At 52.8% G+C, this 27,960-nt stretch overlaps 1 protein-coding gene across 10 annotated transcripts in view; it reads left to right on the top strand.

Moving 5' to 3' along the window:
- The window catches only part of Tenm2 (teneurin transmembrane protein 2), an 856,557-nt gene that overhangs the window by 694,760 nt on the left and 133,837 nt on the right, over positions 1-27,960 (top strand). For all 10 annotated transcript variants that reach the window (XM_069993966.1, XM_069993969.1, XM_069993971.1 and 7 more), the window contains 2 exons: positions 3,235-3,469; positions 18,443-18,681. In XM_069993966.1, the coding sequence (XP_069850067.1) occupies positions 3,235-3,469; positions 18,443-18,681 (474 nt within the window). The remainder of the gene's footprint in view (positions 1-3,234; positions 3,470-18,442; positions 18,682-27,960) is intronic.

Consider the following 27,960-nt stretch of genomic DNA (forward strand, 5'->3'; position numbering starts at 1 on the left):
GCAGAAGTGCCCGTGGGTAATTCATCATCCAAGGCCGGGGAGGTGGACATGCCCAAGGCCCAAGAGCGGGCATGCCAGCTCCGACGATGAGCGATTTACGAGCACCGAGCACGGAGCAAGGCCTCTGCTTCTAGGTTTTTCTCATTATTTGGGCGGGGAGAGGTCGATCGTGGGGCTTGAACTCTGGGCCTGGGCGCTGTTCTTCAGTTCTTCAGTTCAAGGCCAGTGCTTTACCACTTGAGCCACAGCGCCACTTTCGGTTTTCTGGTGGTTCACTGGAGGTAAGAGTCTCACGGACTTTCCTGCCCGGGCTGGCTTTGAACCGTGATCCTCAGATCTCAGCCTCCTGAGTAGCTGGGTAACAGCAGTGAGCCACCGGGGCCTAGTTCCCCGCTTTGCCTCCGTGAAACACCACTGGTTCTTTCTGTGTGGACTCTCAGCCAATCAGGACCTAAAACACCTCCCAAGCGCCGCCCCTGCGTCCAGCAGGCTGGAAGGTCTGGATTCAGGTCTCTCTGCAGGCTGCTCCCTCATGGGCCGCGAGGCCTGCATGTCTGGTAACACTCTGTGGCTGAGGCAGCGTGAGTGTCCGGTGGCATGGTTACTGGGGTCAGATGGCGCTGTCGCATGATCGTGTATTTACACACCGGGGTGACTGTGGGTACTGTGTCCATGCAGGAATGTCCAGTGCTTGGAACCATCTAGCAAAGGTGTGGTCGATCTAGAGAATCACGGCCCACATGGAACATCGGGAGGAGGTGTCAAGGTTTAAATTGAGGGGGAGGAGGGCTAGCTGGGTCCCACGGGGAAGGGAGGGGACTCGTGAGGGCCGAGGGAAAGCCAGAAAACAGCCCTGAGCTGTCACCTGGTCAGGGAGAATGGACTGTTAGTGAAAGTTCTAGAAACACCGACTCTGAGGTTCCAGCAGCAGATGGCGGCCTGCCCGCCCGGTCTCTGGACCTAGACGAAGTCTAGCTTTATCTGCCCGCTTAGATCTGCAGAGAATAAGTAAATAAAAACGCAGTGGTGTGCTGGACACAGGGCCGCATGGCCAGCGCCATCCGTCCGTCCGTCCGTCCTCGTCCACCTGACCAGGGGGTGACCACTGTGTCCTGAACTCGGCAGATGAGTGAAGCGTGGAATGAAAGCCTTCGGTGGCAGATTCGCTCTTGCGGGCCTGTACCCCCGCTCTGCCTGCTGACCACCCATCCGTCCATCTGTCTGTCCATCCAGCCAACCAGCCGGCGATAGCTGGCTGTGGGATAGCTGGATCCGTGAGCAAAGGGGGCAGGCCTCTCGGGGTCGGTGATGCCCTCCATCCTCGGGTGTGGGAGCGGAGGGTCACTGCGTGAGCCGAGTGTGTTGTCCGCAGGAACTCAGGTGATCGGCAGAGGTGAGGGAGGAGGGCAGGAAGGCAGAGCATGAAGATCGTCTTTCCCTTGCTCCTTTGCTTTATTTTTTTGTCTTCTGGGAAGCTCTAAGCCTTCTTTTTAGGGGAGAGAGAGGGAGCAGGAAGCTTGAAAACTTCTCCACCTGGCTGGGAAATGTGCCATCCGTTCGACTTGGGCCAAGTCTTCACTTCCATCCCCAGGGGCACGGCGGGTTGAGGATCCCCACACACGGGGCTCGGCTGGGACCACCCAAGTTCGGGAAGACTTAGCCAGTGGGTGCTGGGGGGTCCCTGGGGGGGGTGGGGGCGGAGGAAGGAGAGTCCAGGAAGCCGGGGGCTCTGCCAACTCAACCAATTACTGACACAGATCCTTCACCGGGGCCTCTCTGTACGTGGGGGCAAAATAAAATAAGGTGTGTGGTCTGACCCGGGAGGTGGAAAGTTCTGGAAAGCTAGGGTCTGGGGTGCTGGGGAAGGTGGATCCTCTCCCCCTTACCCCCCACACACACCCCCAGCGAGTCTCGTGACATCACCTAACGCATGGTGCGTGACGATTCTACGTGGATGGAAGTTGAGAGAGGGAGGAAGGCAGAAGTCACCCACCCCGGGGAGGGGTTGGAGGAGACCCCCACACACACCCTGGTCCCGGACTGCTGCATCCCACCCCCCCCCTCCACTCCTAGCAGACGGACGTGCCATCTCCCACCGGATTTGACTTCTGAGCGTTAAAAAATAAAACGGGAATCTCTCTAGACATTTTCAACCCAGAGAGACAGACTGGAAGGCACCCGGCTCCTGCAGACGCTCTCTCCCTCCCCGCGTTTGCAGGGTGCCAGGGCCTGCATACCTAGGATGGTCCCGCCACGTTGTCTTGTGCCTGGAATGAGTCTGCAGGGCAGGCAGGGGCGTGGTGGGGCGCTAGAACCCAGATCAGGGGATGGAACCCGGCCCCATAAGGAGACACGCCGTGGAAATGGGTGTCAAATGGCTGGCGTAAATGACTTGAGCCAGCTTCTTGATGGCAGGATGCGGGGAGGGGGGGTGAGGCAGGGCTGTGGATTTTCAGGGTTGGCAGGGACCAACATGACAGGGCCAGCGGTTGGCTGGGGAGCCGCCAGCCCTGGCTGAAGGCTTCGGAGAGAAGGGGGAGAAATTCAACTTTCCGCAAGGACACAAATGCAAAGTCCTGCTTCAGCATCCATTCAAATGAAACAATCCGCTTCCTTCCGTGGCCTACCAGACTGCTCTGGCTTTGGTTCTGTTTCTTTTCCTTCTTCTTAAAACACTTGACAGCAACCGTGGCAAATTCTCGTGGAGAGCCGTCCTGCGTGGTGATCTCCACACGGAGCGCTCGTTTGTTCGACTTTTGTTGGGTTTTTTTTTCCTGTTCTTTTTTTTCTTTTTATTTCAAGGAATGGCAGGTGGTATTATTTAAAGATGGGCATGTGTGGGATGGGGAAAGAAGAGACTGATGGATGGGGCATGATTGGCCAAGATGCATTGTACTCATAATCGGATAGATCCTGTCGAAACCCCTATATACAACTAGAGATAATACCAATAAATACATATATATATATATATATATATATATATATATATATATATATATATAAATGACAGCCAGGTGCCGGTGGCTGGCGCCTGTCATCCTAGCTACTCAGGAGGCTGAGATCTGAGAGGACTGAGGTTCAACACCAGCCCTGGGCTGAAAAGGGGGCGTCCAGCCCATGGAGAGGTTCAGTGGCTGCCCACGTAGTGTACAAAGCCCTCTGGCAAGTTTGCACATGGAGACTGGAACGGACGGGTGCTGATGGCTGACTCCTCTCTCTCCCTCTCTCTAGGCCCCCCCAACCACCACAGCCAGTCCACCCTGAGGCCGCCCCTGCCGCCCCCCCACAACCACACCCTGGCCCACCACCACTCCTCGGCCAACTCGCTCAACCGGAACTCGCTGACCAACCGCCGGAGCCAGATCCACGCCCCGGCCCCCGCGCCCAACGACCTGGCCACCACGCCTGAGTCCGTGCAGCTGCAGGACAGCTGGGTGCTGAACAGCAACGTGCCTCTGGAGACGCGGTGAGTCCCCAGCCCCGCACGGCGTCCTGGCGGACGTCCACAACGGGACAGGCAGACCGCCTCCGTGTGTGTGTGTGTGTGTGTGTGTGTGTGTGTGTGTGTGTGTGTGTGTGTGTGTGTGTGTGTGTGTGTGTGTGTGTGTGTGTGTGTGTGTGTGTGTGTACCCTAGGGCGGCTTGACCGACCCCGGGACGGCCGCACAACGCTGTCCCTTAGTATGCTCATGCGCGTCCTTGGAGCCTGTGTCCCCCACTAAGAATGACCGCCATCAGCAAGGAACTGGTCACAGTGAGAGACGATCGCCGTCAGAAATGACGACTCCTTGGAAGGGAAGTGTTGGGGGGTGGGGAATAGGGGGGAGAATGCAAGACACAGCCCCTGAGTCTTGCTAAGACCCCCATCGCGCCGGAGTCCAGTGCGGGGCTGCGGGGTGAGGAGCTGGTAGAGAGAGGGGGACGGGACGGGACGGGGGAGGAAGGGGTCGGCAGGCGCTTTCTGGCTCTGCCCGTGCTCGGCCTGTGCTCCGCCTGGCTTCTGTCCCTTCCCTTCCCGCCTTCCAAGCCCATGTTGATGGCCCGCATGACCCAAAACCACAGCCACAGCCCTGGGAGAGCGGGCTCTGGTGCCAGTGCTCACTCGGAGAGCTGAAGCCACCGTCCAGAGCAAAGGCTTCACGCAGGTTGGACATCGTCTCCTTAAACGGTGGTGACTAGGCGTGAAGGAAGGCAGAAAGGATGGGAGCCATCCTGGGAGCGGAGGGGCCCTGCGGGCACCAGGCCGGAGCCGTGTGGAAGGCTGCAGTACTCCGGGTACGCTCCAGGTATTCTGGGTACTCCGGGTACTCTGGGTACGCTCCGGGTACTCTGGGTACTCCGGGTACTCTGGGTACGCTCTGGGTATGCTGGGTACTCGGTGTACTCTGGGTACTCTGGGTACACGGGGTACTCCGGGTACTCAGGGTACTCGGGTACGCTCCAGGTACTCTGGGTACTCGGGGTACTCGGGGTACTCTCCGGGTACTCCGGGTACTCGGGGTACTCCGGGTACTCCGGGTACGCTCTGGGTACTATGGGTACACTCCGGGTACTCTGGGTACTCTGGGTACTCCGGGTACTCTCTGGGTACTCTGGGTACTTGGGTACTCGGGGTACTCCGGGTATGCTCCGGGTACTCGGGGTATTCCGGGTACTCGGGGTACTCTGGTACTCAGCTCTTAGCTACCTAAGAGAATACTCCTCCGCACTAAAGCCAAATGCTCCCTCCACACCCGCTCCAGCCAGATGCCAGAGCCGTCTATTTTCTGCCCATGAGAGGCTGGTTTTAACCAGACCTCCCTCCAGCCTTCCCCCGTGAAGACTAAAGGATGCATGCAGCCAACCAAACTCTTATCTCTGCAATAGATAGGATAGATCGATTCCAACTCCCGATTAAACTTCTGTATACATCTATATTTATGCACATTATAGAATGCATCTATATATAATACAGTTACATATCATATCCATTATATATCTACATGTAATGCTTACATGTAATATCTCCATATTTATATATCATATATCTTACATATAATTAAAATATATTCAAATAATATGTATTACTCTACTATGTGAATATATACTAATACATTTTTCATTTATATGTACATTAAATATCTATTTATGTATTATGTATTAATATATAAATATCTGCTAACATAATATAGCACATGTTATATAGAGCACATATTAATATCCTGATATTATATATAGCACATATATAGCATATCTTAATTAGCACATGTTACATATTTTATATTTAGTATTACATATAGCCTTATTATATATTAATATAACATATATTACTTTATAGCACATATTATATATAGCACATCTTTTATATAGCACATATTACATATATAGTATTACATATAACACATATATAATGTATATATAATATATATAGCATATTAGCATACTACCACCAAAACCGAAGAGGTGATTGGGGCCTTTTAAGCAAGAGAGTCAGATAAGCAGAAGAGTTCTCTTGATGGTTGTTCGGTTGTCCGGGCTTCTACCGGGAGGTCCTCTTGCACTTTGGCGGTAATGGAGAACATCTCCTGGGCTGGATCAACCACAGTTAACGATTACCAGGCAGGAGCCAAGGGTGAGGGATACTCAGGGTGATGACTGAGGAGTTGGGGTAGGGAGGACATAGCTCCCCGAATCGTGGACAGGCTCCATGGCCAGAGAATGGAGTGCCGGGATGATTGGCCAGACACTTTGAACCTAAACTAATAGGTCTAGAGGAGAAATCACACACTGACACATCACAGAGAATTCCGTGGATCCGAAGCGCTGGGTAAAGGGTTATTTTCCCCCTTGCTTGAACTGCCGAGATCTTATCAACCTGACTCCACGTGGCCGTGGGGCTCTGGGCGTGGCCTTCTGCTCCTCCGGTTCAATGTGGGTGTGGGACTGGGCTGTGTATTTATGATCCCGTTTAAAGCCCTTCTCCCCCTGCAGTTGTACCTTGCCATTCTCACGTCACATTCTGGGAAACTGAGGCTCAGGAGATTAAGGTACACACCGATCAACCAACAGAAAGTGGCCGAGCTGGGGTTTGAACCCGGATCTGCCGGACCCTAAATCCCGCGTGTGTCTGTGATGACCGAGGGGACAGGCGCTGGTCCTGGAGATGAATTTGCCTCCGCACCGGGTCGGTGCTCTGAGGGGCTGGCGGGAACTGGAGGTGGAGACCTGGGGCCCACGCTGCTGGCAGCCACCTCTGGCTTTCCGGAGAGGCCTGATGCCCCGCCCACTGTGAAACGTGGTGGTGGTGGGGGTCGTGGGCAGGGCTTTGCAGGGTAGATAGGGGATGGCCACTCCACCCCAGGCGCCATGGCTGACAGCATGGGCGTCCCGGGTGGGACCGGAGCCTGTGGGGCTTGGCCAGTGATGTCCAGGAAGCTGAGGTGAGAGTTGAAAATCCTCCTCCTCCTCCTCCTCTTCCTCTTCCTTCTCCTCCTCCTCCCTCCTCCTCCTCCTCCTCCTTCCTCTTCCTCTTCCTCTTCTCCTTTTCCTCCTCCTTCCTCTTTCTCTCGCTCCTCCTCCTTTCTCTTCTCTTCCTCCTCCTTCTCCTCCTCTTTCTCTTCTTTCTCCTCCTCTTCCTTCTCCTCCTCCTCCTCCTTTTTCTCTTCCCTCTCCTTTTTCTCTTCCTCCTCCTCTTCACCTCCCTCTCTCCCCCTCTTCCTCTTCCTCCTGTTTTTAAGTACAGTTTAAAGTTAAAAATCATTCTTGGTGAAGCAAATGCATTGAAGCACCTTTTAAATCAGCAGGCGGCTTGATTTCTCCATAGTGCAATACATGACGCCTCCCTACATTCTCACCGGACACAGCCTGGACGCAGGGAGAGCTTCAGGTCCGCCTCCCGAGCCTGCCTTGGTTCCACCCCACCTGGCCTTCCTGACGCTGGACTCCGGTCTGGTTCCAGCCTCACCTGGCCTTCCTGACACTGGACTCCGGTCCGGCCACCGGCAGATTGCACATCGCACTGCACTTTAATTGTGTGGTTTCCTTAGTCTTCCTGGAAAACTGGCAGCTTATCAATCTCACTAGCTACTCAATGGGCCAGCTCAGCCTGCTTCAATCTTTCTTTTTTTTCTTTCTTTCCTTCCCTCCTGCCTACCTTTCTTCCTTCCTTGCTTCCTTCCTCCCCTCCCTCCTTCCTTCCTTCCCTCCTTCCTACCTTTCTTCTGTCCTTCCTTCCTCCCCTCCCTCCCTCCTTCCTTCCTTCCCTCCTTCCTTCTTTTTTCCTTCCTTTCTTCTTTCCTTCTTTTCCCCTTTGTGCTTTGGTTTCCTGGCAGGTGGCAACAAGAGGGTTGGTGGTTGGATGGAGAGAATGAGGACAGGGAGGGGTAAGAAAGAGGCAGTTCAAGAAGGGGCCCTCTCCCCTCCCCCCTCTCCCCTCCCCCCTCCCCCCTCGCCCACTTCACTTTCTGACAATTGGCAGGAATGCAGAAGCAGGTCTAAATTCCCCCCAGGTTGGCGATTTATGGCTTGTGGTGTTAAACACACTCCGGCCCATTAATAAGAAAATAAATAAAGTGTTGCGGCACGTGTGCAAATTACAAGGTGCATTAAGAGAGCAACAAGCCTTACATCTTATTCAGGACGGCTCTGGCCGGGTCTGGGTGTGATTTACATGTGTGGAAGCCTTCCGGAAGGGGGGGGGGGGGTGGAGAGACCTGGAAAGAAGCTGTCCCCTTCAAATGCATCCGCTGATTCAAAATGCAAAACCTATTAAGCCGATTAAAACAAAGCCTCTGCATGCAGGCATGCTGGGACTTGAACCTGGAACTTGCAGGGCAGCTCTACCCAGGCTCCTGAAGAGACATTTTTCAGAACTCCATTCATCAGTAGCCAAGGCCTTGGGGCCTTCAATCGCCGACAGCGCCACCTCGTGGCCGTGCCTTGAAAGTACCCTCGTCTATGTAGGTGAAGAAGACTGGGGAAAGTTCCAGTTCTTTTACCCACTCAGCTAATACCAGCCAGCCGCCACTCCCTGGGACCTTTTCCTGAAGTCTTCCCCAGGGGACGGGAGGTGGGTAGGACATTTTCTCTGCCCCACGTAGAAGTGGGGCCCAAGCTTAGAAATCAAAGGGGAAAAAGAAGCTCTTTTCTGGTTTTTACCTTAGAACTCCCTTAATGGAATCCCATGGAACCCAGCAAGGGTCACCTGACCACAACTGGCCCAATCAGAGAACAGAACCCATTGGTTGGCTGGTCCTTGGCCACATACCTACACAGGATCTGATGATGGAGAGCCCAGTGGCCCGTAATCCACACATAACCCTGCTAATAGAAGGCAAAAGCCCAGCTCCCTTCTCTTGGGGCCTGATTAGAATGGTTCCCGGGCAGCCATGGCCCTGGTCAGGGAGGGAGGAGGGGGATTCAGGACGGTTCTCTCTCTGGACACAGGAGGGAGGTCAGCCCTGACCCGGTAGGAAGGAGAAAGAATCCAGTCCACCTGCCAACTCCCACCCGCCCCCTTCTGATTGGTGGTGCGCTGCGGTTCACTTCTCAAACCTTTCACAGTTCTACCTTTGAGTTCACTCTGCTCACTGAATGCGTCTTAACTTTCATTCGTCTCCTGATGTCTCTCTGAAGCCATCATCTTCCTTCCTACAAAAGTGCTTGGATCCCACATTTTCTAATTAAAACACGCTCATTTATTGTCTCACTAACCAGTGCTCTTTACGAGGGCTCATAATGAGAAAGTTAACTCTGAACATCCACAGCAGTTCTGTCTCCTCGAAGTGGCTGGGGAAGCAGTTTTACCCTGGTAAAGTTGAATTACTTGCAAAAAGTTGGGCTTTTGCTTTAAAAAAAAAAAAAAGATAATAGAATAAAACCTGAATCTTAGAGGGAATGTTCTGCAGGGGACGCTCCACTCCAGCAGGGATCACAATCTGGGCCAAACCAAAAATAGGTCAAGGTGTCATGAAGTGACAAGTCGCTTCTTAAAATTCAACCCGGCGTGTAACCAGTGAACAGCCATGCTCTTTGACATTTGCACCCCCATGAATTATTTGGGTGGCCCTCGGAGTAGACAGGCTTGGGGGAGTCACAGGGGAAGATGGTGCACGCACATTTCACCCACAAGAACTTCAGCAGAGGAGTGTTCCAGGGGGTGGCAGAGGAGGTAGGAAGCACATACCTGCTGTGTGTGTGTGTGTGTGTGTGCACGTGTGCCTGTGTGCACATGTGTGTGTCCGTCTGGTCTACTTGGGTTGCTCCATTGTTGGCCCTGTCTTTAGAAATATCATAACAGTGCTCCTATGTCCTGCCTCGAATGGTACCTACAAAATTCAAAATGGCGCCTGAAAATTCAGAATGCCACTTAGCATTTCCAAAGGCAATGGTGGGGCGGTTTTCCACTTGCCAGATTCTACCTCTGTTGGTTGATGTGGAACATTTGACACCAACTAAAGTCTGTCTAAGGGCTGTTTCAGACAGAGAGGAGAGCTGGGGATGGGGACCAGCCCGAGACTAGGTGGAGTGGGAAATGGGAGTGGAGAAAGACAGGCAGAGATAGAGACAGAGCACCACAGGAACAAAGGACGGCCATCTCTGGGAGGCTAGCCCATTGCTCTGACCATTCCATCAGAAGACAGTCCAGGAAAAGGAGTGCCCATAGGATCGAGGTTGAACTGAGCCTTGATCATTAAAGACAAGGGCACAGAGAGACAGGATTTTCAAACTAAACCCAGGTCTAGACCTCCTAGAGCTAACTAAAGCCCTTTGCAGACGAGGCTTAGGACCTGTACGTCCTAGCACTGGCCAAAGCCTGCGCTCTGAATGGCCACAGGGAGCTGGCTCCAAGGGGGCCCCTAGCCCAGGCCTTCCAGTGTCCTGACTGTCCCATGCTGTGGGCCATGGGTCGTGGGCTTGGATACCCCAGCCATGTTCAAGACCACTTCCTGCCACAAAACAGAGCTCAAATAATGAAGACAGGACCGCATCGCTGGGGCTGATTGGATCCTTTCAGCCACTCTGTGGTTAAATATATGTATTCTTTGGGTTAAAAAAAAAAAAGTTTAGTGACTAACAAGATTGAAAATGGAAATGAATAGCCCGGCTTGTCTATTTTCAAGCAAACAGCTTCTGAAGGTTATATTATTTTAAGATTCCAACAATGTTTATGGATGTCTAAACGTATATTTTCGATGCAAATAGAATCCGATATGTACCACTTGGCAACTTCCTCCCTAACTTAATGAGATATTGGGGAAGTGTTTTCAGGTAATTTCACGTAGCCTTCCCTCGTTCTGGTTTTTAAGTTTGTGTAACATTCCATAATTCTGTAATGTGTTTATCCGATGGCATCTTCTTGATCGGCATTAGATTGCACGCAAGTCTCGGCTTCCACAAACAAAACTGTTAAGGTGGAGCCTGGTGTATCCGTCTTCCTTTGCATACTTACAGGATTGTGCTCTGAAGTTAAATCCCTGGCAGGAGAAACGCTGCCTCAGAGATTGTCTGGTGCACATTTTTGAAGTGCAATGGATTGTGCCAACTCGCGGCCAGACCTCCCCACTCCCATCTTCCTTTCTCCCTGTTTTATAGCCTCCAGTCCTCTGATGTGTTTGAAATGAACGCCTCGGGTTTATACGCTATGTGTGAGATTCTATTTTTTTCCTTTCTTTGGAAGGACTGGGATTTGAACTCAGGGCTTTGCACTTGCTATGCAAGCGGTCGACACCATTGGAGACACGCTCCCCACCTGATTTTGCTTTCATTGTCTTGTGGCTTCCTGCCCAACTTCCTCAGACAACAGACGCCCCTGGCGGTGATTCTAGGTGTACACATCACCACCATGCCCAGCTTCATGGTTGAGATGGGGTACAGGAGGAGTCAGAGGGGGAAGTCCTCACTAACTTGGTTAATCAGGCTGGTCTAGTCTAATCACGATCCGAGCAGATGAAAGTACAGCCGTGGGCCACAAGGCCCAGCCGACGTCCTGGATCCCAGACATAGGATAGAAAGAGTGTTGTGTCTTCAGAAAGAAGGTATTAAATTCCAAGGCCCTACAGCTATTGACCCCAATATTTCTTCTGTTCGTGTTGTTTGGGGGTTTTTCATGCTGAGAACTAACAACCGAGGGGGGCCCTGTGCACACAGGCACCCAACCGAGGAGCGGCAGCCCTGCCTGCCTGCCCTTCCTCCACGCCAGCCGGGCGTCCATGCGAACAGGGCCAGCCCCCGCCCCCCCCCCCCCCCCGTTCTAGCCCCACGCCTTCTCCCCACTCAGCGATGTCGTCCCGGCTTCCACACCCAGCCTTCCTGCCTTTCGTTTTCTCATTGACAGTTCAACAGCATCTTAAGGGCGCCCCTTCTCCGCACCCACCTGCCCTCTCTCTAGCCCCTGTTCAGATCCCTTCAGAGAGCCCAGTCAGGTTCCAGAAGCTCCTGGGACGGATGTCTTGCTGGGCGCCGCGGGGTCTCAGAGGCACCCCGGCAGTCTGGCCAGGATCGGATCTGACTCCCACGGATGGAGCGGTGTCTTACCCCAAGGGCTTCTCTGGCACAGGTGGAGAATAAGAACGGGGAGGCGTGGCACACTGCGGTCTGTGCCGGTGGCACCTGTGGCCACCACTGGATCAAACACCCTCTGATACCCTTGCATGGGGCGGGGGGGGGGGGGGGGGGGGGAGGGGAGCCTGTCAGGGCTGTCACATGAAGATATGTAATAGTCAGGTGTGCCGGGAGAGGAAAGATCCCGGTTGACACCACGCTCCTCTCTTGAAAGATGAGAATTAATAGCTCCTCTGCCATTAGGGGCTTTCTTGGCAATTAACTCGTCGATAATTATTTCTGACAATTTGTTGGTAATTATCTCCATTGGCTTATTGATAATCATCTCCAAAGATCCGTTGATAATCATCTCCGTGGCTGTCGAGGCTAGCATCCGTTGAAGGTCAGCTTCAATGTCAAGTGGATTGAGTCCCCACTTCCTCCACAAAATATCCCTAAGAAGAAAGAAGAAATCGCAGTGGATCATTGTCGGCTATTTGCATACGAAGAACTGAGAGGACACAGAACGGGGAGTTGATCTGCTCCAGCCTGGAGCGCACCCTGACCGGGGGAGCAGCAGGTTCCTCCACCCCGCCCGGCCCCCAGACTCGGCCCGGTGGACCTCACCTTGCCCATCCTCCTCTTCCTTCCCACCCTCCATAGCCACTTAGCTCTTGTCAAGCAGGGGCACCTAGCGAGCCAGCACCCCGTGTCCAGGGGCGGCGGCGAGGTGTCTGCAGAGAAGAGGGGGCCTCCTCCTGCCTCGCCTTTCCAGCTTGGTATCAACCTTGCCTGCCACTTGCCGAGCAAAAGGCTGGAAGCTTCTGTGCTCCACCCTCTGCCTGCCCCCCGCCCCCATCCCCCACCCCCCGCCCCCTGCCCCCGTCCCCCACCCCCTGCCCCCTGCCCCCCATCCCCCATCCCTCACCCCCTGCCCTCTGCCTGGCAGTTCTCAGTCCAGCCGGGCCTCCACCTGTCCATCGGCCCTTTCCAGCCTGCGGGACAGGCTCTGGCCACTTGAGCCAAGCACGTGTGACCCTTGGCTTTGACACTTTGCGTTGTTTTAAGAAGCCAGCGTGGATGAAACCAGGAACCTTGTGAGAAGCCGGGCTTTTCCCCGGGATCTGTCTGATGACAGCGATGTCTGCTGGAGAGTGAATGAGAGGCAGGACATGTCGGCGTGTGGACGCTGTGGCGGCGTGCGTTAGCGGTGGGACAGCCCTTTCCAGCAGGGCTGGGGCAGCAACTTGGGGGATTTAGCCCCACCTTTCAGATGAGGCACCCGGGGCCAGAGCGATGTCCTTCCCTGACCACACGATTTCCGGCTGACGTCGGAGTCAGGCTAAGCGCGTGGCTCCCAAGTCCATAGTCTCCTGCTGGACTCCCTTAAGGATTTCTGAGCAACCCTGGGACACAGGGGAAGAGAAAAGGAGACGCGATGCAGAGGGCTGCCTGCTCATCTCCAGGGTCAGAGGACACACACACACACACACACACACACACACACACACACACACACAGAATGACAAGAAGCAGAAGACGGCCAAGCCTGCCCACCCAGCAGTTGTGAGTGGGTGCCCAGCGAGGTGGGCGGCTCGCTGACCGTCCCTGATTACTGGGGCTGCTAGTGGACACAGCGCATGTCCATCCAGACAGCTCCCTCTCCATCCCCACCTTGTGGTACCTGTCAAACTCAAGGTCAAGTGAAAGTCAAACTCAACTTGTTCTATCATATATATATATATATATATATATATATCAGGAATATTCAGATATAAGATATATGCATAAATTATATATTATATAAATTATATATTCTTTATTATAGGTAATATAAATTATATATTTATAACATAAATCATGTTTGTATAATATAAATGCTATATAATATAAACATATATAATACAAATAGTACATATATTATATTACATATTATATATTATAAATATATAATAATATGTATGAGTATATATTATATAATATAAATATTATTTGTAAATATCTCAAGACTTCTACCAATTAACTTAGAAATAAGTCAACAAGTGAACAACTCCAGGAGGGAAAAAATATTTTTTTTTTAAGATTCCTCATTTCATCCCAAAGACTCAGAAATGAATCTGCTCATAAGCACCGGGGCTTCTGGGGAGCAGTATATCATTTCCTGGAGAAAAATAAATAGATTTTAAAAAAGCAAACCACAAAAACAAAAACAACAACTTTGTCATGAAAAATGTTATGTGATCGCGCAGTGTGACGCTATTTAAATATCAAGAGTCCGAGCTTCTGTTTGGAAACCAGAAGGCAATAAATTGAGTTGCTAATTATTCCAGCTGTGAGTGTTTGTGGTCGGGTTGTGAATTTTGAAGAGGGCGGACTGAGGATTTTCCTATTGTCTAAGGCCAAAGCCTGGCCAAGGACCGGGGTGGGGGTGGCAAACTCCACTACCTGGTTTGGTTTCTTTGTGTTTTCATTGCGTCAGAACTAGTGTGAGTATAAAGCTTTAGGAGCCATGATGCAAACTGGACTTGGAAGTCTACTGATTGGGGTGATGGGTTTCTTGTTTTGCGAATGTGGGATGTATAGGGGTTGTTGTTATTGTTGTTTGAAAAAAGAAAATTAAGTTTTATGTGTAAAGCAACAGTTCACTCCTCAGCCCCGTGTCAGTTCCAAGCTGAGAAAAAAGACACTCACAGGGATAAAATTCCGCTCCTTTCTCCTCGTAATTAAATTATTTGGCGGGCTGGGCACCCTGTCATGCTCGTTAGCACTTGTTAATTCAGCAAGTATTTACGAGGAGCTGAGGAGAGTTGATGTTATGATGTACATGTCTACTGCTCTCCAGCAATTAATGTCTGCACTCACTGCCCAGTGACCGGGGTTCAGGCTCAGGGCTGAGTATTTCCCGTCAACAAAGCCACCTGGCACCTGCCAGCAAGCCCTGGGGCTCCCAGAGATGAAGTACCTTCCCAGGCCTGCTTGTCCAGGTCCAGGCTTGGAGCCGATCATCCTCACCTTAGAACGGGCCGATTCACTTTTCAAAACAACTGAGTTAATAGCAGTGGAGGCTCGCGTGTATGTGAACGGGAAGTTGAGGTCATCCATCTTCTCCAAATGCTCACATGGGGACATGTACCGGTCACCCCAGAACCAGGGAAGTTGGAAATTGAGGGAAGAGTCCAGCCAAAACTACAGCAGTTATATTTGAGATCCATCGTGTGTGTGTGTGTGTGTGTGTGTGTGTGTGTGTGTGTGTGTGAGAGAGAGAGAGAGAGAGGGGGGGAGGGAGGGAGAGGGAGAGGGAGAGAGAGAGTGTGTGCCAGACCTTTGCTTTGCTTTGCTTTTTTTCAATGAAGATGCTGCTTTTTCATTTCCGTCCAAGACCAGGATTCAAACTTGCTGACACTTGCTTTCAGTCATTGGCTGGTGCTCTACCACCTGAGCCATGCCTCCAACCCCGATATTTTCTCAATAATGTATATATTCACGTGTGCGAGCGTCGGCACTGGGAGGTTCTCTTGCGCAGGTGCAGCTGGGTTGACACCACCCAGCTGCGTCCTCTCTTCTCTCTTTCTTCCTCCATCTCATCCAGCCTGCTTCTTTGCCTCCACTTTCTCCTCAGTCCCCTTCCCCGAGTCTGCTCGGACCCTGCAGAGCTCATCCATCTCATCTTCCCGAGCCCACCCAGGCCTTCATCCTGAAGAGTCAGCATCAGCAAGCGCAGTGGTTCATTAACCTCTCTGCAGATAAACGCTCAGGACCAACTCCTGAAACCTAACTACAGTCCCTGCGCCTGCTACAGCAGCCTTTATGGGCGTCCTCTCCATGAAGTGGGCTCCTGCAGAGACAATCAACCCGGAGCGTGGCGGGGCCTGGCGGGACCCGTGGCCTGGGACAAACTCTCCAGTTCCCGGCGCACACCCGTCCCCCTTGGGAACACCTTGGCCCCCATTCCTGTTGGTCTCTGCCTGCGTCCTCCCTCTGGATCTTCTTTTTTAAGTCAAATGCAACCGCGCCCATGTAAGAGTAAAAATGTCTCCGAAACATCACTCGGGAAGTCTATTTCTTCACAAGAACAACAGACAGCATCTGCTCTGCCTGCCCCCGACCCGCGCCGCCCTCCTGTGTGTCCCAGTCCACCTGTGAGGTCATTCTAGACTAATGCCTTACTTTTAGAAGTGTGTGGCGGGCAGCCATGAGCCGCCCTGGCTCGTGGCAGAGGCTCAGGGCAAAGGGCAAAGGGCAAAGGGCGAGCTGGGGAAGGGAGAAGCCCTCCCTGACTTCAGGGCCGGCTGGAGTCTTTGTGGAGTAAGTACATTTCCGTTCCGGGCCCTGCTGGGATTTTCCCCCCTGGGGACTAATGCCAAACCCAAGAGAGATGAGGGAGCCCCCTCCCGGGACCCCAATGGTTTGCTGAGATGCTAGAAAGCAGCACTTCGTGGCAAAGGGGTGCATGTATTTGTTTGTTGCTTTGGTAGTGTTTGAGGTTGATGACTTGAGTTAGCTTGGGATTGGTTGAGAACGGAGGAGGAGAAAGGGGAGGGGGGAAGAGAGAGAAGAGCAGAAGTTTCTTGTGAGGGCCAAGGGTCTTCAGCCCCCACTTCTCAGCCCCCACAGAGACTGCTCAAGGCTCCGCTGTACATCCCAAGAGTGAAATAAACATTCACAGGGTTTGAACTTGCCTGGCTGTTGCTCACACCCAGGGGATTGTTGGGCTCCCTGTTCAAATCCTCCCTGCTGGTTTAGTCAGAGAAGGTGTGTGCCCTTCATGTTCAAGCCACTTTGAAGCACAAGCCTGGCTTCAGCCCAGCTCTGCCTCAAATCCCCGTCCTGGCCACACATCGTGTGGCAGAATGGCAGGGAGGGCCGCCCACATGGCTTTTATTAAATGGCTCCATCTTCACTTGAAAAAAAGCAACGCCGTGTACCCCAATGATGGATAAACAATCACTGTGTGACCTTTACCTCACTCTTCCTTTTGTATTGTTAGTTTCCTAGTTGCTTGGTAGGTAGGTAGGTTGGTTGGTTGGTAGGTTGGTTGATAGGTTGGTTGGTAGGTTGGTTGGTAGGTTGGTTGGTTGGTTGGTAGGTTGGCTGAAAGGTTGGTTGATAGGTTGGTAGATTGGTAGGTTGGTTGGTAGGTTGGTTGAAAATTTTGTTGGTTGGTTGGTAGGTTGGTTGGTTGGTTGGTTGGTTGGTTGGTAGATTGGTAGGTTGGCTGAAAGTTTGGTTGGTAGGTTGGTTGGTTGGTTGGTAGATTGGTAGGTTGGTTGGTAGGTTGGTTGAAAGGCATGTTGGTTGGTTGGTAGGTTGGTTGATAGGTTGGTTGGTTGGTAGGTTGGTTGGTAGGTTGGTTGGTAGGTTGGTTGGTAGGTTGGCTGAAAGGCTAGTTGGTTGGTTGGTTGGTTGGTAGGTTGGTTGATAGGGTGGTTGGCTGGTTGGTAAGTTAGTTGATAGGTTGGTTGGTTGGTTGATTGGTTGGTTGGTTAGTTTGCATAGACAGGGCCTCCTCCTAACAGTGTCTTCAAACTTGAGATCCTCTTGTCTCAGCCTCCTGAGCACTGAGATTACAGACATGCACCACCTTGACCAGCCTGGCATTGTTTCCTTAAGAAGTCACTTGGCCCCAGGATTGCAGGATTGTGCGCACACGCACAGAGGGTCTGTCCTCTGTGCAACAATTCCTGTCCATTCTGAGCCCTCTGCCCGGCCCTGCAGACCCTCTGGGTGCCTGGCGTGAAGCCCTCCCCACCCCCAACTCTGACATGGATGGGAAGGGAGAGAAGCAGGCAGGCTCCTCTTTTCTTTTATTATTTATTTTGTGCAAGGCGTCAAGGAGCGATCTCCTCTGTCTCTTGGAGTGTTAGCAAACTCCGAGGACAGGGCTTGGAGCCCCTCATTTGCCTTTGCTTTCGGAGGCACAAGTGGCCAATTCTGAGAGCAATTGAGCTGTGCTTGAAAAATGTCAAGTGCCTGTGGAAACGACACCATTTTTTTTTGCTGACGCCTGGAGTCCTGAGCTGAGCTTCTGTTCCTATGACCCACCCGCCTGGAACGTCGCAAATGGTTCCTGGGAACACTGGGAGCTGGCTCCCGGCGGGGAAAACGTCCGAATCGCTGAGTTAAGGAGTTGGTACACATTCATTCCCCACCCCATCCCCACCAAACCTTCCTGGCCCTCTCTGGGGCCACGTGTAGGTCTTGTTCATTGTATTCTATTTTACGTCTTCCCTCGGTGTCCGACTGCGGGTGAATCAAAGTTTGCATTTTTTTTAAAAAAAGGAAATTTTCAAACATGCTGAGAAATTGGAAGAAGCACCCAGTGACGGGATGACAGTCTCATTCTAACAATTGCGATCATCTCGCCACGTTGGGCTTTTCTGTGCGTGTGGAGAGAGAGCTAGGTGCTTTTGCTGAGTCAACTTTTTCTTTTACACCTGCCAAACCATCTGGTATGTTCTCTACCAATCAAAAGAGTTTCTTGACCATATAGGAAATATATAGGGGGGAAATAGACACACACACACACACACACACACACACACACACACACACACACACACTATACACTGACATGTTGTCGACATTAGGTTTCTCAAAGTGATCTCTGAGGTCAGGTGTCTTAACCCAGCCTGAGCTATCTGCGGTGAAATGGAATGCTGCACTATGTGGTTTGGTGGCAGTTGTGACAATACAAGTGTCCCCGGTGGGGCGGGATGGCTACACATTCTTAGTTCCCTGTAGGTGTCCTGAATGCATGCCAGGCTGGCTGAGGAAAATCCACCCCCAGCACGATCTGTGCATGCACCCCGTTGGGTCCTGCACGTGGATGGAGCTGGGGGGGGGGCCGCGGCCAGGGGGTGGGGGCCCCGAGCCTCTCACCCTTCCCGGACGCCCAGCTGACCTCCGTCTCTCCCCCGCAGGCATTTCCTCTTCAAGACCTCCTCGGGAAGCACCCCCCTGTTCAGCAGCTCCTCTCCGGGGTACCCCCTCACCTCAGGCACGGTTTACACCCCGCCGCCCCGCCTGCTGCCCCGCAACACCTTCTCCAGGAAGGCCTTCAAGCTGAAGAAGCCGTCCAAGTACTGCAGCTGGAAGTGTGCGGCGCTGTCCGCCATTGCTGCCGCGCTCCTCCTGGCCATCCTGCTGGCCTACTTCATCGGTAAGTGGAGGCCGCGAGGGAGAGACCCCCCCTCCCCCCCGGGCCCGGGACGTTTTCGGCTCTCCTGAGCGTTGGTACCGTTGGCTTCTGAAAAGCGTAATCATGAGTGATGGATGGGAGTGATTTTTCCCCCTCCCGCTGCTGGAATCCATTTCAATCTGATGAGTTTCTCCTTGATGACACTCAGGAGAAGGGAAATGAAGCATTGTCAGAGGCTCCTTCCTGGAGATGCCATGGAGGGCTGCCACTGAGGCACGCCCGGCCCTCGCTTCCAGAAGGATCTTCTGGACCTCTCTGACCTTGAGTGGCTCTGAAATGCGTGCACTGTTGGTTCACACTAGCTACAGACGACATGGAAGCGCCCCGGGGCGGGTAGACCCGAGAACCCCACCTGGGCCGGGCTGAGGGGTGGGGGAGAGCCTCACTGGCTGATTTCCAGAACGGTGACAGAAACAGGGGTGAGGGGCCAGCGCCCCCAGCCGGGATGCTGCCCGGGGGACCAGGGCCTGGGTGTCGGGAGTGGGGCGTCTGCCCCGAGCCACCCCCCCCCACATACACACACACATATACCTGGACCTCAACTCTGGTCTCCCATGTGCCTGAGCCTCAGATCCTTCCGGTGTCTCCTGGTGACTTGGTGCATGGATTGGGGGAGTGGGCTCCCTGGGGGTTCAGCTGTGAGGACAGCCAAGGGGCCGTGAGAGGCGAGGCTTAGTGAGCCACAGCCATATAAGCATGCTGGCTGGACACAGCACCTCGTTCTCAGCTCCTGGCCCGACAGAGGGAAGAGCCCCGGGGTGGACGCAGTGGCCTGCCAGGGGCCGGTCTCCTGGCCCGGGCACAGGCATGGTGGTGGTGGTGTTCGTTAGAGCTGATTGGCCATCTTGGGAAGTCCAGGCTTGACTGCAGAACAGACAGGACAGATCTGCCCAGCGCCACTGGGCCACACTGCAAAGCAAGCCAACAGCACACCAGCGATGAGAGGCTGACTTGCACGCCGATCCCAGCACGCACGTGCGTGCACGCACACACGCACGCACACGCACGCACGCACACACGGCAGAGCGGCCCTGGCGGGCTGGCTTCCGTGCTTCCCGTAGATGCTCTCTTGCCTCGCTCATCAGTTCCAGGACTTGCTAGCGGCCTACGTGGTGCCTGTCCACCACTGCCCGGGCCATCCGACCCGAGCTTGCCCAGTGGGCACAGGAGTATGACGGTACATCCCCTAGAAAGACAGCAGCTGCCGAGGCATACCACGCTAAAAATCAGTCTAGGTTTTCGCCCCCCTGTAGGATAGCAAAGCTGGTGTTCGTGGAGGAAAATAAGCATTTGTGTCACCTGCCGGGGCTTCTCTTGGGGCTGTCCGGTGGCAGGAGAGCCCATGAGAACCAGTGCATGCTGGGGGAAAGCACCAAGGCCGCCTGGGTTATCACAAGAGCCTCTGTGCTCTGAGCCCCGGCTCCACCAGGAGGTAGGCCTGATGGCCAAGCACCCCTAAATCCAGCTCACATGGGCCTCTTGATGAAGGACCAGGCGCTGGGCAGGCTGGTGGGGGGAGGGGACAGGGGGAGCAGAGGACTAGGCCATGGTGGTCCCCTGAATCACGTGATGTTGGTTGAGCGAGTTTGGTGTGTTGCTCTGGGGCCTGCTGGAAGCCATTTGCAATGTGCCTTCCGGGTCGTTGCATGTTTTGGCTGTCAGTCGGGAACCTCAGGAAGGGTCCGCGTGCCCGGCCTGCGGGCTTCAGGGGCAGCAGCGACAGGAAGCCGAGGCCGGCTCTGCTCACAGGGGGGAAAGATGGCTACCGCCCCGTTTCTTGCGCTCCGGGGTTAGGGTACAAAGGCTGTCCCGGAGGGCGCGCGGCGTGGGGAGCGGTTCACGCTTTAATCGGGAGTGTAACCGGCAAATGATGGATTCAGGACCTATTTATCCTCAGGCCGGAGTCTCCTGGAAACTGGACCTAACTATCTCAGGACACTTTATTAGTTGATAATCCATCATTTTTTCCATGCCAGAGGCGTTCGCTAGGACGCTGGAGTATTGGAAAGCAGTTCATGTCTCAGAATGAGCGATGTGACGATCAGAGCCGGCTTACCCTGCCGGGGACAGGGTACTCCGAGGAGAGGACCAGTGGGGGTGGGGGAGATTCGGGGGGGGGGGCAGGGAGAGGGCCCAGGATTTGGGGCTCGGAGCCCACCTGTGATTCCAAGCTCCGGGGGGTTCCGAGTCGTTGGCCGTCCCTCTCCGTTTCCCCGGTGCACCTTGGGAGCACGATGGTTATTTACACGCAGACTCTCTGAAGTACAGTGCGCAGTAATTAATGTGTATAAATCACTTTGAAGATGCAAAGCCGTATATTATTAATTACGAAGCTGCAGGAGCATACACAGTGTGTTGCAAAAACGGGGAGAAAAACAAGTCTTGTTGGAAACAGCCAGTAATTGTACCTACAAGCACCCCACCCCGTGTTAAACGGACCTGTGTTCTCAAGCCCCAGGACCCACCCCAGCTGGCCTGGGGAGGCCCCGTTCCGGGGTCCCCAGACGGGAGCGCCAGCCCCTAGACCTGTCTGGACAGGCAGGGGGTCGGCCGGGCGCCGTGACAAATCGGTCCAATGATTCTCTCTGGCGTGTTGAAACCGGCAGCGAGAAAGCTTCCCAGACGTGAGCGGTGCCCCGGGCACCTCCAGAAAGCCACGCAGACCACGGGAGCCCACTGTACACCCCACCCAGCCCCTGGCCCGCACGGGTCCTAGCGAGAGCCAGGGTTTGGGAGCCTGGGGGTGGACACGCGGGAGGAAACGCCAGTGCTCTTAGAACCAGCCACGGCAGAGGCCCCAATCGAAACCAGACGTTTCTGAATCGCCCGCCACTGCGGATCTTTCTCCCCCATTTTATATCCAAAGGACTTTGTTGTCGTCTTCATAGGAGACACGTTATTAATGAGTAGGAACCAGAGCATACACTCTCTGTCTCTGTCTCTGTCTCTGTCTCTGTCTCTCCCTTCCCTGGTAGACAGATCCACAGGACTCTTTACCTCCGATTAACCAGCCAATAAGCCACGAGTCGAGGTGTGGCTCAAGTGGTAGAGCGTCAGCCCTAAGAGGCAAAAAGCTGAGGAGATTCAAAAGACTCTGAGTTCAAGCCCCAGGCCCAGCACCAAGTGAAATTAAGTAAATGTGAAGCCCCTCCCCGAGGCGCTGTGCCGACTCCTGCTTGACACGCTGACCTCCCGTCTCCTCAAGATGAACCCCTCCCGGGAGCTCCCTGCCGCTCCGGAGGGGAGACCCACGGGTGACCCGAGGGTTCAACCGTCAGCGGAGCCGGGCCATGACTGACATTTCCTGACGTGGACATTCTGTATGTAACGGGCGGTGACGTTATGTCTGACTGCACAGCCCACGTTGAAAAGGAAGGGGGAGTACATTAATCCAGGTCGGCCTCTAGCTACGCACCTCCTATAGAATAGAAATAGACAGCTGTACGCTCGCTGTGTGCCTCCACTGCACTTCTGAGATGTTTTCCCACCAGGAGGTGAGATCCTTGGGACCTGGGACCCCAGTTAGGTTCTGTAAGACCGGAGCGGACCCGTCTGCTTCTCCTTGGCTGTTTTCGGTCATGTCTTACGGCCCGTGAACGACGTATTTATAAATAGCCCAGATGGCGCCTGGCACACAAAAATAGCTCCTCTCCGCTGCACCAGGGTCCACAGAAGGGACCCCGGGGCGCAGCACGCATGCTGCCATCCTGAGTCACGAACAATGCGCAAACAACACACAAGCTGCCCCGGCGTCCTTCCTGATCCCATCAAACACTCCACCCAGTGGGGACCACGAGGGGGCAGAGAGAGAAAGACGGGAGCATGATGCCCCACTAAATGAGGTTTTAGCTCTCCAGATCTCTGCCAAGCTAAAATTACACACACACACACACACACACACACACACACACACACACACACACACACACACACACACACACACACACACGTTAGAAAGTCACCTTGTCTTTTTTTTCCCCCTCCTCACTGCAATAGTTCCTGACAAATATGAAGCGGTCTGTTCTGAGTCGGCCGCTCCCAGCTGCTGTCTCCTGCCACTCCGACTTTGATCTGTGAAGCGCAAGGGCCATCCACGCGTCACCATGTTAAGAGCGTGGTAATTTGGGGGCGCTTTTCGGTTTCTTTGGAAAACAATGAGATCTTGTTTTTGATGGGAGCCAAAAGCCTGCCGTGTGCTTCGAGTTGCTCCACTTGAACACTGATATGTTGAGATTCCCGACAGTTCCATGCGCATCCTCGGGGGCAGCTAGCGTGTGCAAGTGTGTGCGTGTGCGCACGTGCGCGCGTGCACGCCCGTGCATTCCGGCTGCTCGCTGAGCAGGGTGGAGCAGATTTGGGGAGCTTGTAGAGAGATAATGACAGAGGAGAAGGGACACCATACCGGTGAGTCAGTCTAACCTGACAGCGCCCGGACCTTCCAACCTGCTCCCAGACCCCAGAAGAGAAAGATGCTGTCCACTAATAAGGCAGGGACCGAGCTCCTATTTCTGTTCCGCCGTGCCCAGCAGACGTCTGATCTAATAGATATGCTAATGTGCTCTTAACCTGCTAATAAAGTCCTGTCAGTGTGTCTTTGGCAGTGGGACCGGGGTTTCCTAGCTGTACACCTGATTTCATTGGGTCTGTCAATTTACAGAACGCAAATTAAGTCATTCCTCGGCTAAGTCTTCATCCCCTGGCAGCGGTGTGGCCGCCCGCTACCTCGTGTCTGCCGCCGAGCGGAAGATGAGTTCTTTTGCTTCATGTCTGGGTGGACATATGTTGTGCAAGCTGGAGACGTGGAAGGTTTCTGTCAGGAGGTGGCAGGGCCTTCTTCGCCCCCCCCCCCTTGGGGACCTAGGACGGACGCAGAGAAGAGGCAGCCGCCCCAGCCCCGGGGCCTTGCCAGGAAGCCGCGTCCGCATGGTTTGCCCGGCCAGGACCCTATGCCCGGGAGCGTCATCTCCTGACCCATTCCTGAAACCTTCATCCCCTTTGCGGCTCCAAGTTCAGAACCCATCAAGGGATCGCTGCTGGTGCAGTCAGGGTTTTGTTGTTCATTCTGGGTTGGCATTTCCTTCTGTTTGCGGGGTACCGAGCATTCAACCTACAGCTTTGTTCACGCTAGGAGACCAGATTCCCCCGAGAGCCACGGCACAGGTACCACAGGTGCCACTGTGGGCTTGACCCCACCCTCCTCAGGGTAAGGGCCAGATCTAAAGACCCCTCAGCACCCACAGGCAGCTTCCCCTCCCACGGCCTAAGCACGCGCGCGCACACACATGCACACACACACACACACACACAACCACCCTCATATGTGCATTTCCAATGATTTCAGACATTGGGCAAAATTTCTAGAGTCTCATCACTAGGCTCTCTCATTCCATATTTTCTATCTGAAATGCTGTGGGAGAGACTCTTGCCTGTCCTTGATTAGTGGACAAGCAGATTGACAGGAACGGAACACGCTAGTGTCGAGAGGCCCGGGTTCAAATTCCAACCTGTTTACTGGGATGCTGGATGTGCTATCTAATCTCTCTGCACCTTAGTTTCTCATCCGAGAGACGGGGGAGGGGGAGAGGTTCCTACTTCTTTGTAATGACAGGCACACCCCACTTTCCTGCAAGCCCTGTGTCCGGCGGTTGCATAGGATAGCCCCCCCCCATCCTGTGCTTCCCGGAGGGTCACTGACACAGCATTTATGATTTGTGGTGACTGTGTGTGGACACACACTTCCCCTCCCCCAACCGTGACAGTCAGTGAATCACTAGGCTGTGGTCAAACGCAGCCTGGTAAGACAAACACCAGCCACCAGACAACTGCAGCTCTAAGGCAATGCAGTTAGAAAGGGCACTTTGAGCTCACTCACGGGGAAGCGAGGGAAGAGAGAGTCTCCAGTTTTAGCAGGGAAGGAATTTCCTGAGCCCTGGCACTCACTTCAGGCATAGCTAAGTGGGTGTAGTGAGGTCATTGTACTTCCTTTCAGCCTTCTAGGCCTGGCCCAATAGGAAGGGCAAAAACAAACAAGATTGTGGGAGCTGGGAAGGTGGCTCAGTGGTAGAGCGCTTGCCTCGCATGCATGAGGCCCTGGGTTCGATTCCTCAGCACCACATACGCAGAAAAAGCTGGAAGTGGCGCTGTGGCTCAAGTGGTAGAACGCTCGCCTTGAGCTGAAGAGATGAGAGACCCAACTCACGTTGCAAAAGTCTAACGGAATTTAGCAGGAGTTCCAGGTAAAGAGGCAAATAAAGACCTAAATCCAAAAGTGCTCGGCCAGTTCTCAGCAGAAAGCGGTGTGGCTGGGGGGGGGGGGGGGCGGGTAGTTGGGGAGGGAGGTGTTTCTCTCAACCCCGACGCTCCTTCACATCCTCCAGTGGAAATGCTCCTTTGATTACCTGTGCCAAGCGGTTGCCACTGGGCAGTCTGTGAACACAGTGCACCGATCGACCTCACCCCCATGGACCTGCTCAGCCCGCCTTCACCCTGCTTCATTCATTTTGTAGGGTAAACACCAAATTCCTGTCGTCCAGTTCATTCATCTACTCCTTTCCCCTTGTGGACATGAATGATTCTTGCCCTTTATTATCAAACAGATCATTTTTTTAAACGAGTATCTCCTGGTAAGATGCTGGTAAGATCCTTAGGACAAACTGTCCATTGATATCCACACACTCAACATCACCAGCGAAGAAGAGAATAACACATTCCACCTTCCACACAGTTTACCTTTCTTCTGTTAGCAACCTTCTGGTCTCCAGTAAGTGAGTAAATAGCCAAATGCATCAGAAATCATCATGACTCTCAGCTACCGCCTACTAGTAAGGAAAGCTGTGCCACACAAGAATTCTCCTCCCCTAGAAAGAAATACATAAGAGACGTCACGACGCAACATCTTCCGTTGACTTTTTTTCTTTTCCCTCTTCTGCCCGAGGAATGGGACGGGACGTTTCACCTTTGTGAAACTTCTCCCATCATGGTTTCCTGTGCAAAAAAGCTCTGAGGTTTTCAGTGGAGCTGGGTCATTTCAGGAAGATTTGTACAAGCGTGTTAGGCTCTGCCCCCAGGGACTGCAATCTTGAGAAAAGAAGGGCATATTGCTTCTTGTGTCTGTGCAGTCATGATGCAATCATCCCTGTTTACCTACTTATATTACACCATAAGAGCTTTCAAGGCACCTTAATGAAGTTTAGATTAGACCCGCTTTCGCTCCACAGAGAGGAGGACGCCAGGGCATGTCAGATACATTCTGTTCTTTAGGCCGTGATAAACGCGGTTACATCTTTCAGGGCACGTTGTGTCTGCTTTTGAATTAGATGCGTTTTCAGAATTGGTTTGAAGGCACTTTATACCCTCCATTTTACCAACATATAACTTCTGGGACACTGGATAAATTTAGACTGCATGTGTTTAAATTTTCTTTTAATAACAAGATATATAGACTTCCTGAAGCTCAAGGGAGCTGTGGGCTATCCTCTTGTGAAGGAAATTCTTGCAACTTTGTATTTTCGTTTCATGTATTATTAATTTTAGGTCAACTTGCTTAAAATTTGTAGGCATAGATCTGTGCATGTAGTTTCCCTATATTTCCATTGGCTGGCTGCATGGTGTGCTGGAATCTGCAGGCCTCTGATTGGCTGGCTGTGTGGTGTGTTGGAATCTGCTGGTCAGCGATTGGCTGGCTGTGTGGTAGGCTGGAATCTGCTGGTCAGCAATTGGCTGGCTGTGCGGTGTGCTAGGATCTGCTGGTCAGCAGTTGGTTGGCTGCATGGTGTGCTGGAATATGCTGGCCAGTGATTGGCTGGCTGCACAGTGTGCTGGAATCTGCTGACCAACTTCAAAATCTAGGGCACTTTTACTTGACTTTTTCTCTTTTTTTCCTGAACTGGAATCAGATGAAGGTCCAGAGAGCCTGCAGTGAGTCATGTTTTACTTAAGTGGCTGGAGCCACTGTGTTAATTAGGCACACACCAGTAATAAAAGGCATCAGAGGGCCACATAAACCAGGACCATGGGGAAGCTGAAGTTCCTTTCAAGAGCTTTTATTTACTCATTCCTGTGAATCACCACTGATTCTCAGAAATGGAGGGAGTCATAACCACTGTACCACAAGAAAATGAGGGCATCTCTGTCTTCACCCAGTTTGTGTCTAGCAAATGAAAACTTTTTTCTCCTCTCCAGTTTACCTTTAAAATTGTAAACTTTCAAACGGATAGGAAGGAGGGAAGGAGAAGAGGAAGGAAGGGAGGGAAGGAGGGAGAGAAGAAGAAAGGAAGGAAGGAGGGAAGGAAGGGAAAGGAGGGAAGGCAGGAGGTAGGGAAGGAAGGAAGGAAGGAAAGAAGGAAGGAAGGAAGGAGAAGGGAGAGAGGAGGAAAGGAGGGAGGAAAGAAGGAAGGAGGAAGGAAGAAAGAGGGAGGGAAGAAGAGGAAGGAGAGAGGCAGAAAGGGAGGGAGGGATGAAGGGAGGGAGGGAAGGAGAGCACTCGAGTTGTCATATGACTAGCTTACACTTCTTGGAACCACAGCAGGGAAAAGTCAAGAGCCCAAGAAAGAGGAAATAATACTTTTAAAGTTGGGATGAAATGAAAACAGGAAGGAAGAGAAAAGACATAGCATAATTAGAAATGTTTACTAGTAACACAAACTGGGAAACACATATGTCAAGGAAGATAAAATATGGACCCATTTGAAGCAGAAAAGACTAGGAGGGGGGATTGTGCCCAGCTCTCCATAATCCTCTGCGCCATGTCTCGAACCGGCAGGCCTCAAGTGGGGTGGTGGAATCAGAGGCGATGTCTGAGAATGGCTTGAAGATGCCCCCTCACCACCTCATCCGACATCATTAAACTTCCGATTCCCTCGTGAACTACTTAAACAGCAGTGGGCAGCTCAACATTTATCCAAATCAACCAGAAAGCTACTACGATGAAGGAAATTGAGTTTAGAGACACAGCAGGCTCTTGCCTAATAGATGAGAGTAATGTGTCTAATGTCAAACATCAATCTATATTCCAAACATATTATGAAGGGGGAGGGAGGGGGAGGACTCTACCAAGAACTCATCCTACAGAATCATTTTGCACAAAGGGTAGTTTGTCTTGTGTTGTGTCTAATTGATATCTATATAATTCAGCCACAGTCCATCCCACTGTAATGATAGCAGAGAGGGAAAGAATGGGTGTGGCAGTCATCAAAAGTTGGGGGTTCTGAATCACCATCACCTCCGAATGAGGTGACATCA

The sequence above is a fragment of the Dipodomys merriami genome, unplaced genomic scaffold, assembly GCF_024711535.1.
Source record: "Dipodomys merriami isolate MVZ:Mamm:240054 unplaced genomic scaffold, mDipMer1.0.p SCAF_44, whole genome shotgun sequence".
NCBI classification, from domain to species: Eukaryota; Metazoa; Chordata; class Mammalia; order Rodentia; family Heteromyidae; genus Dipodomys; species Dipodomys merriami.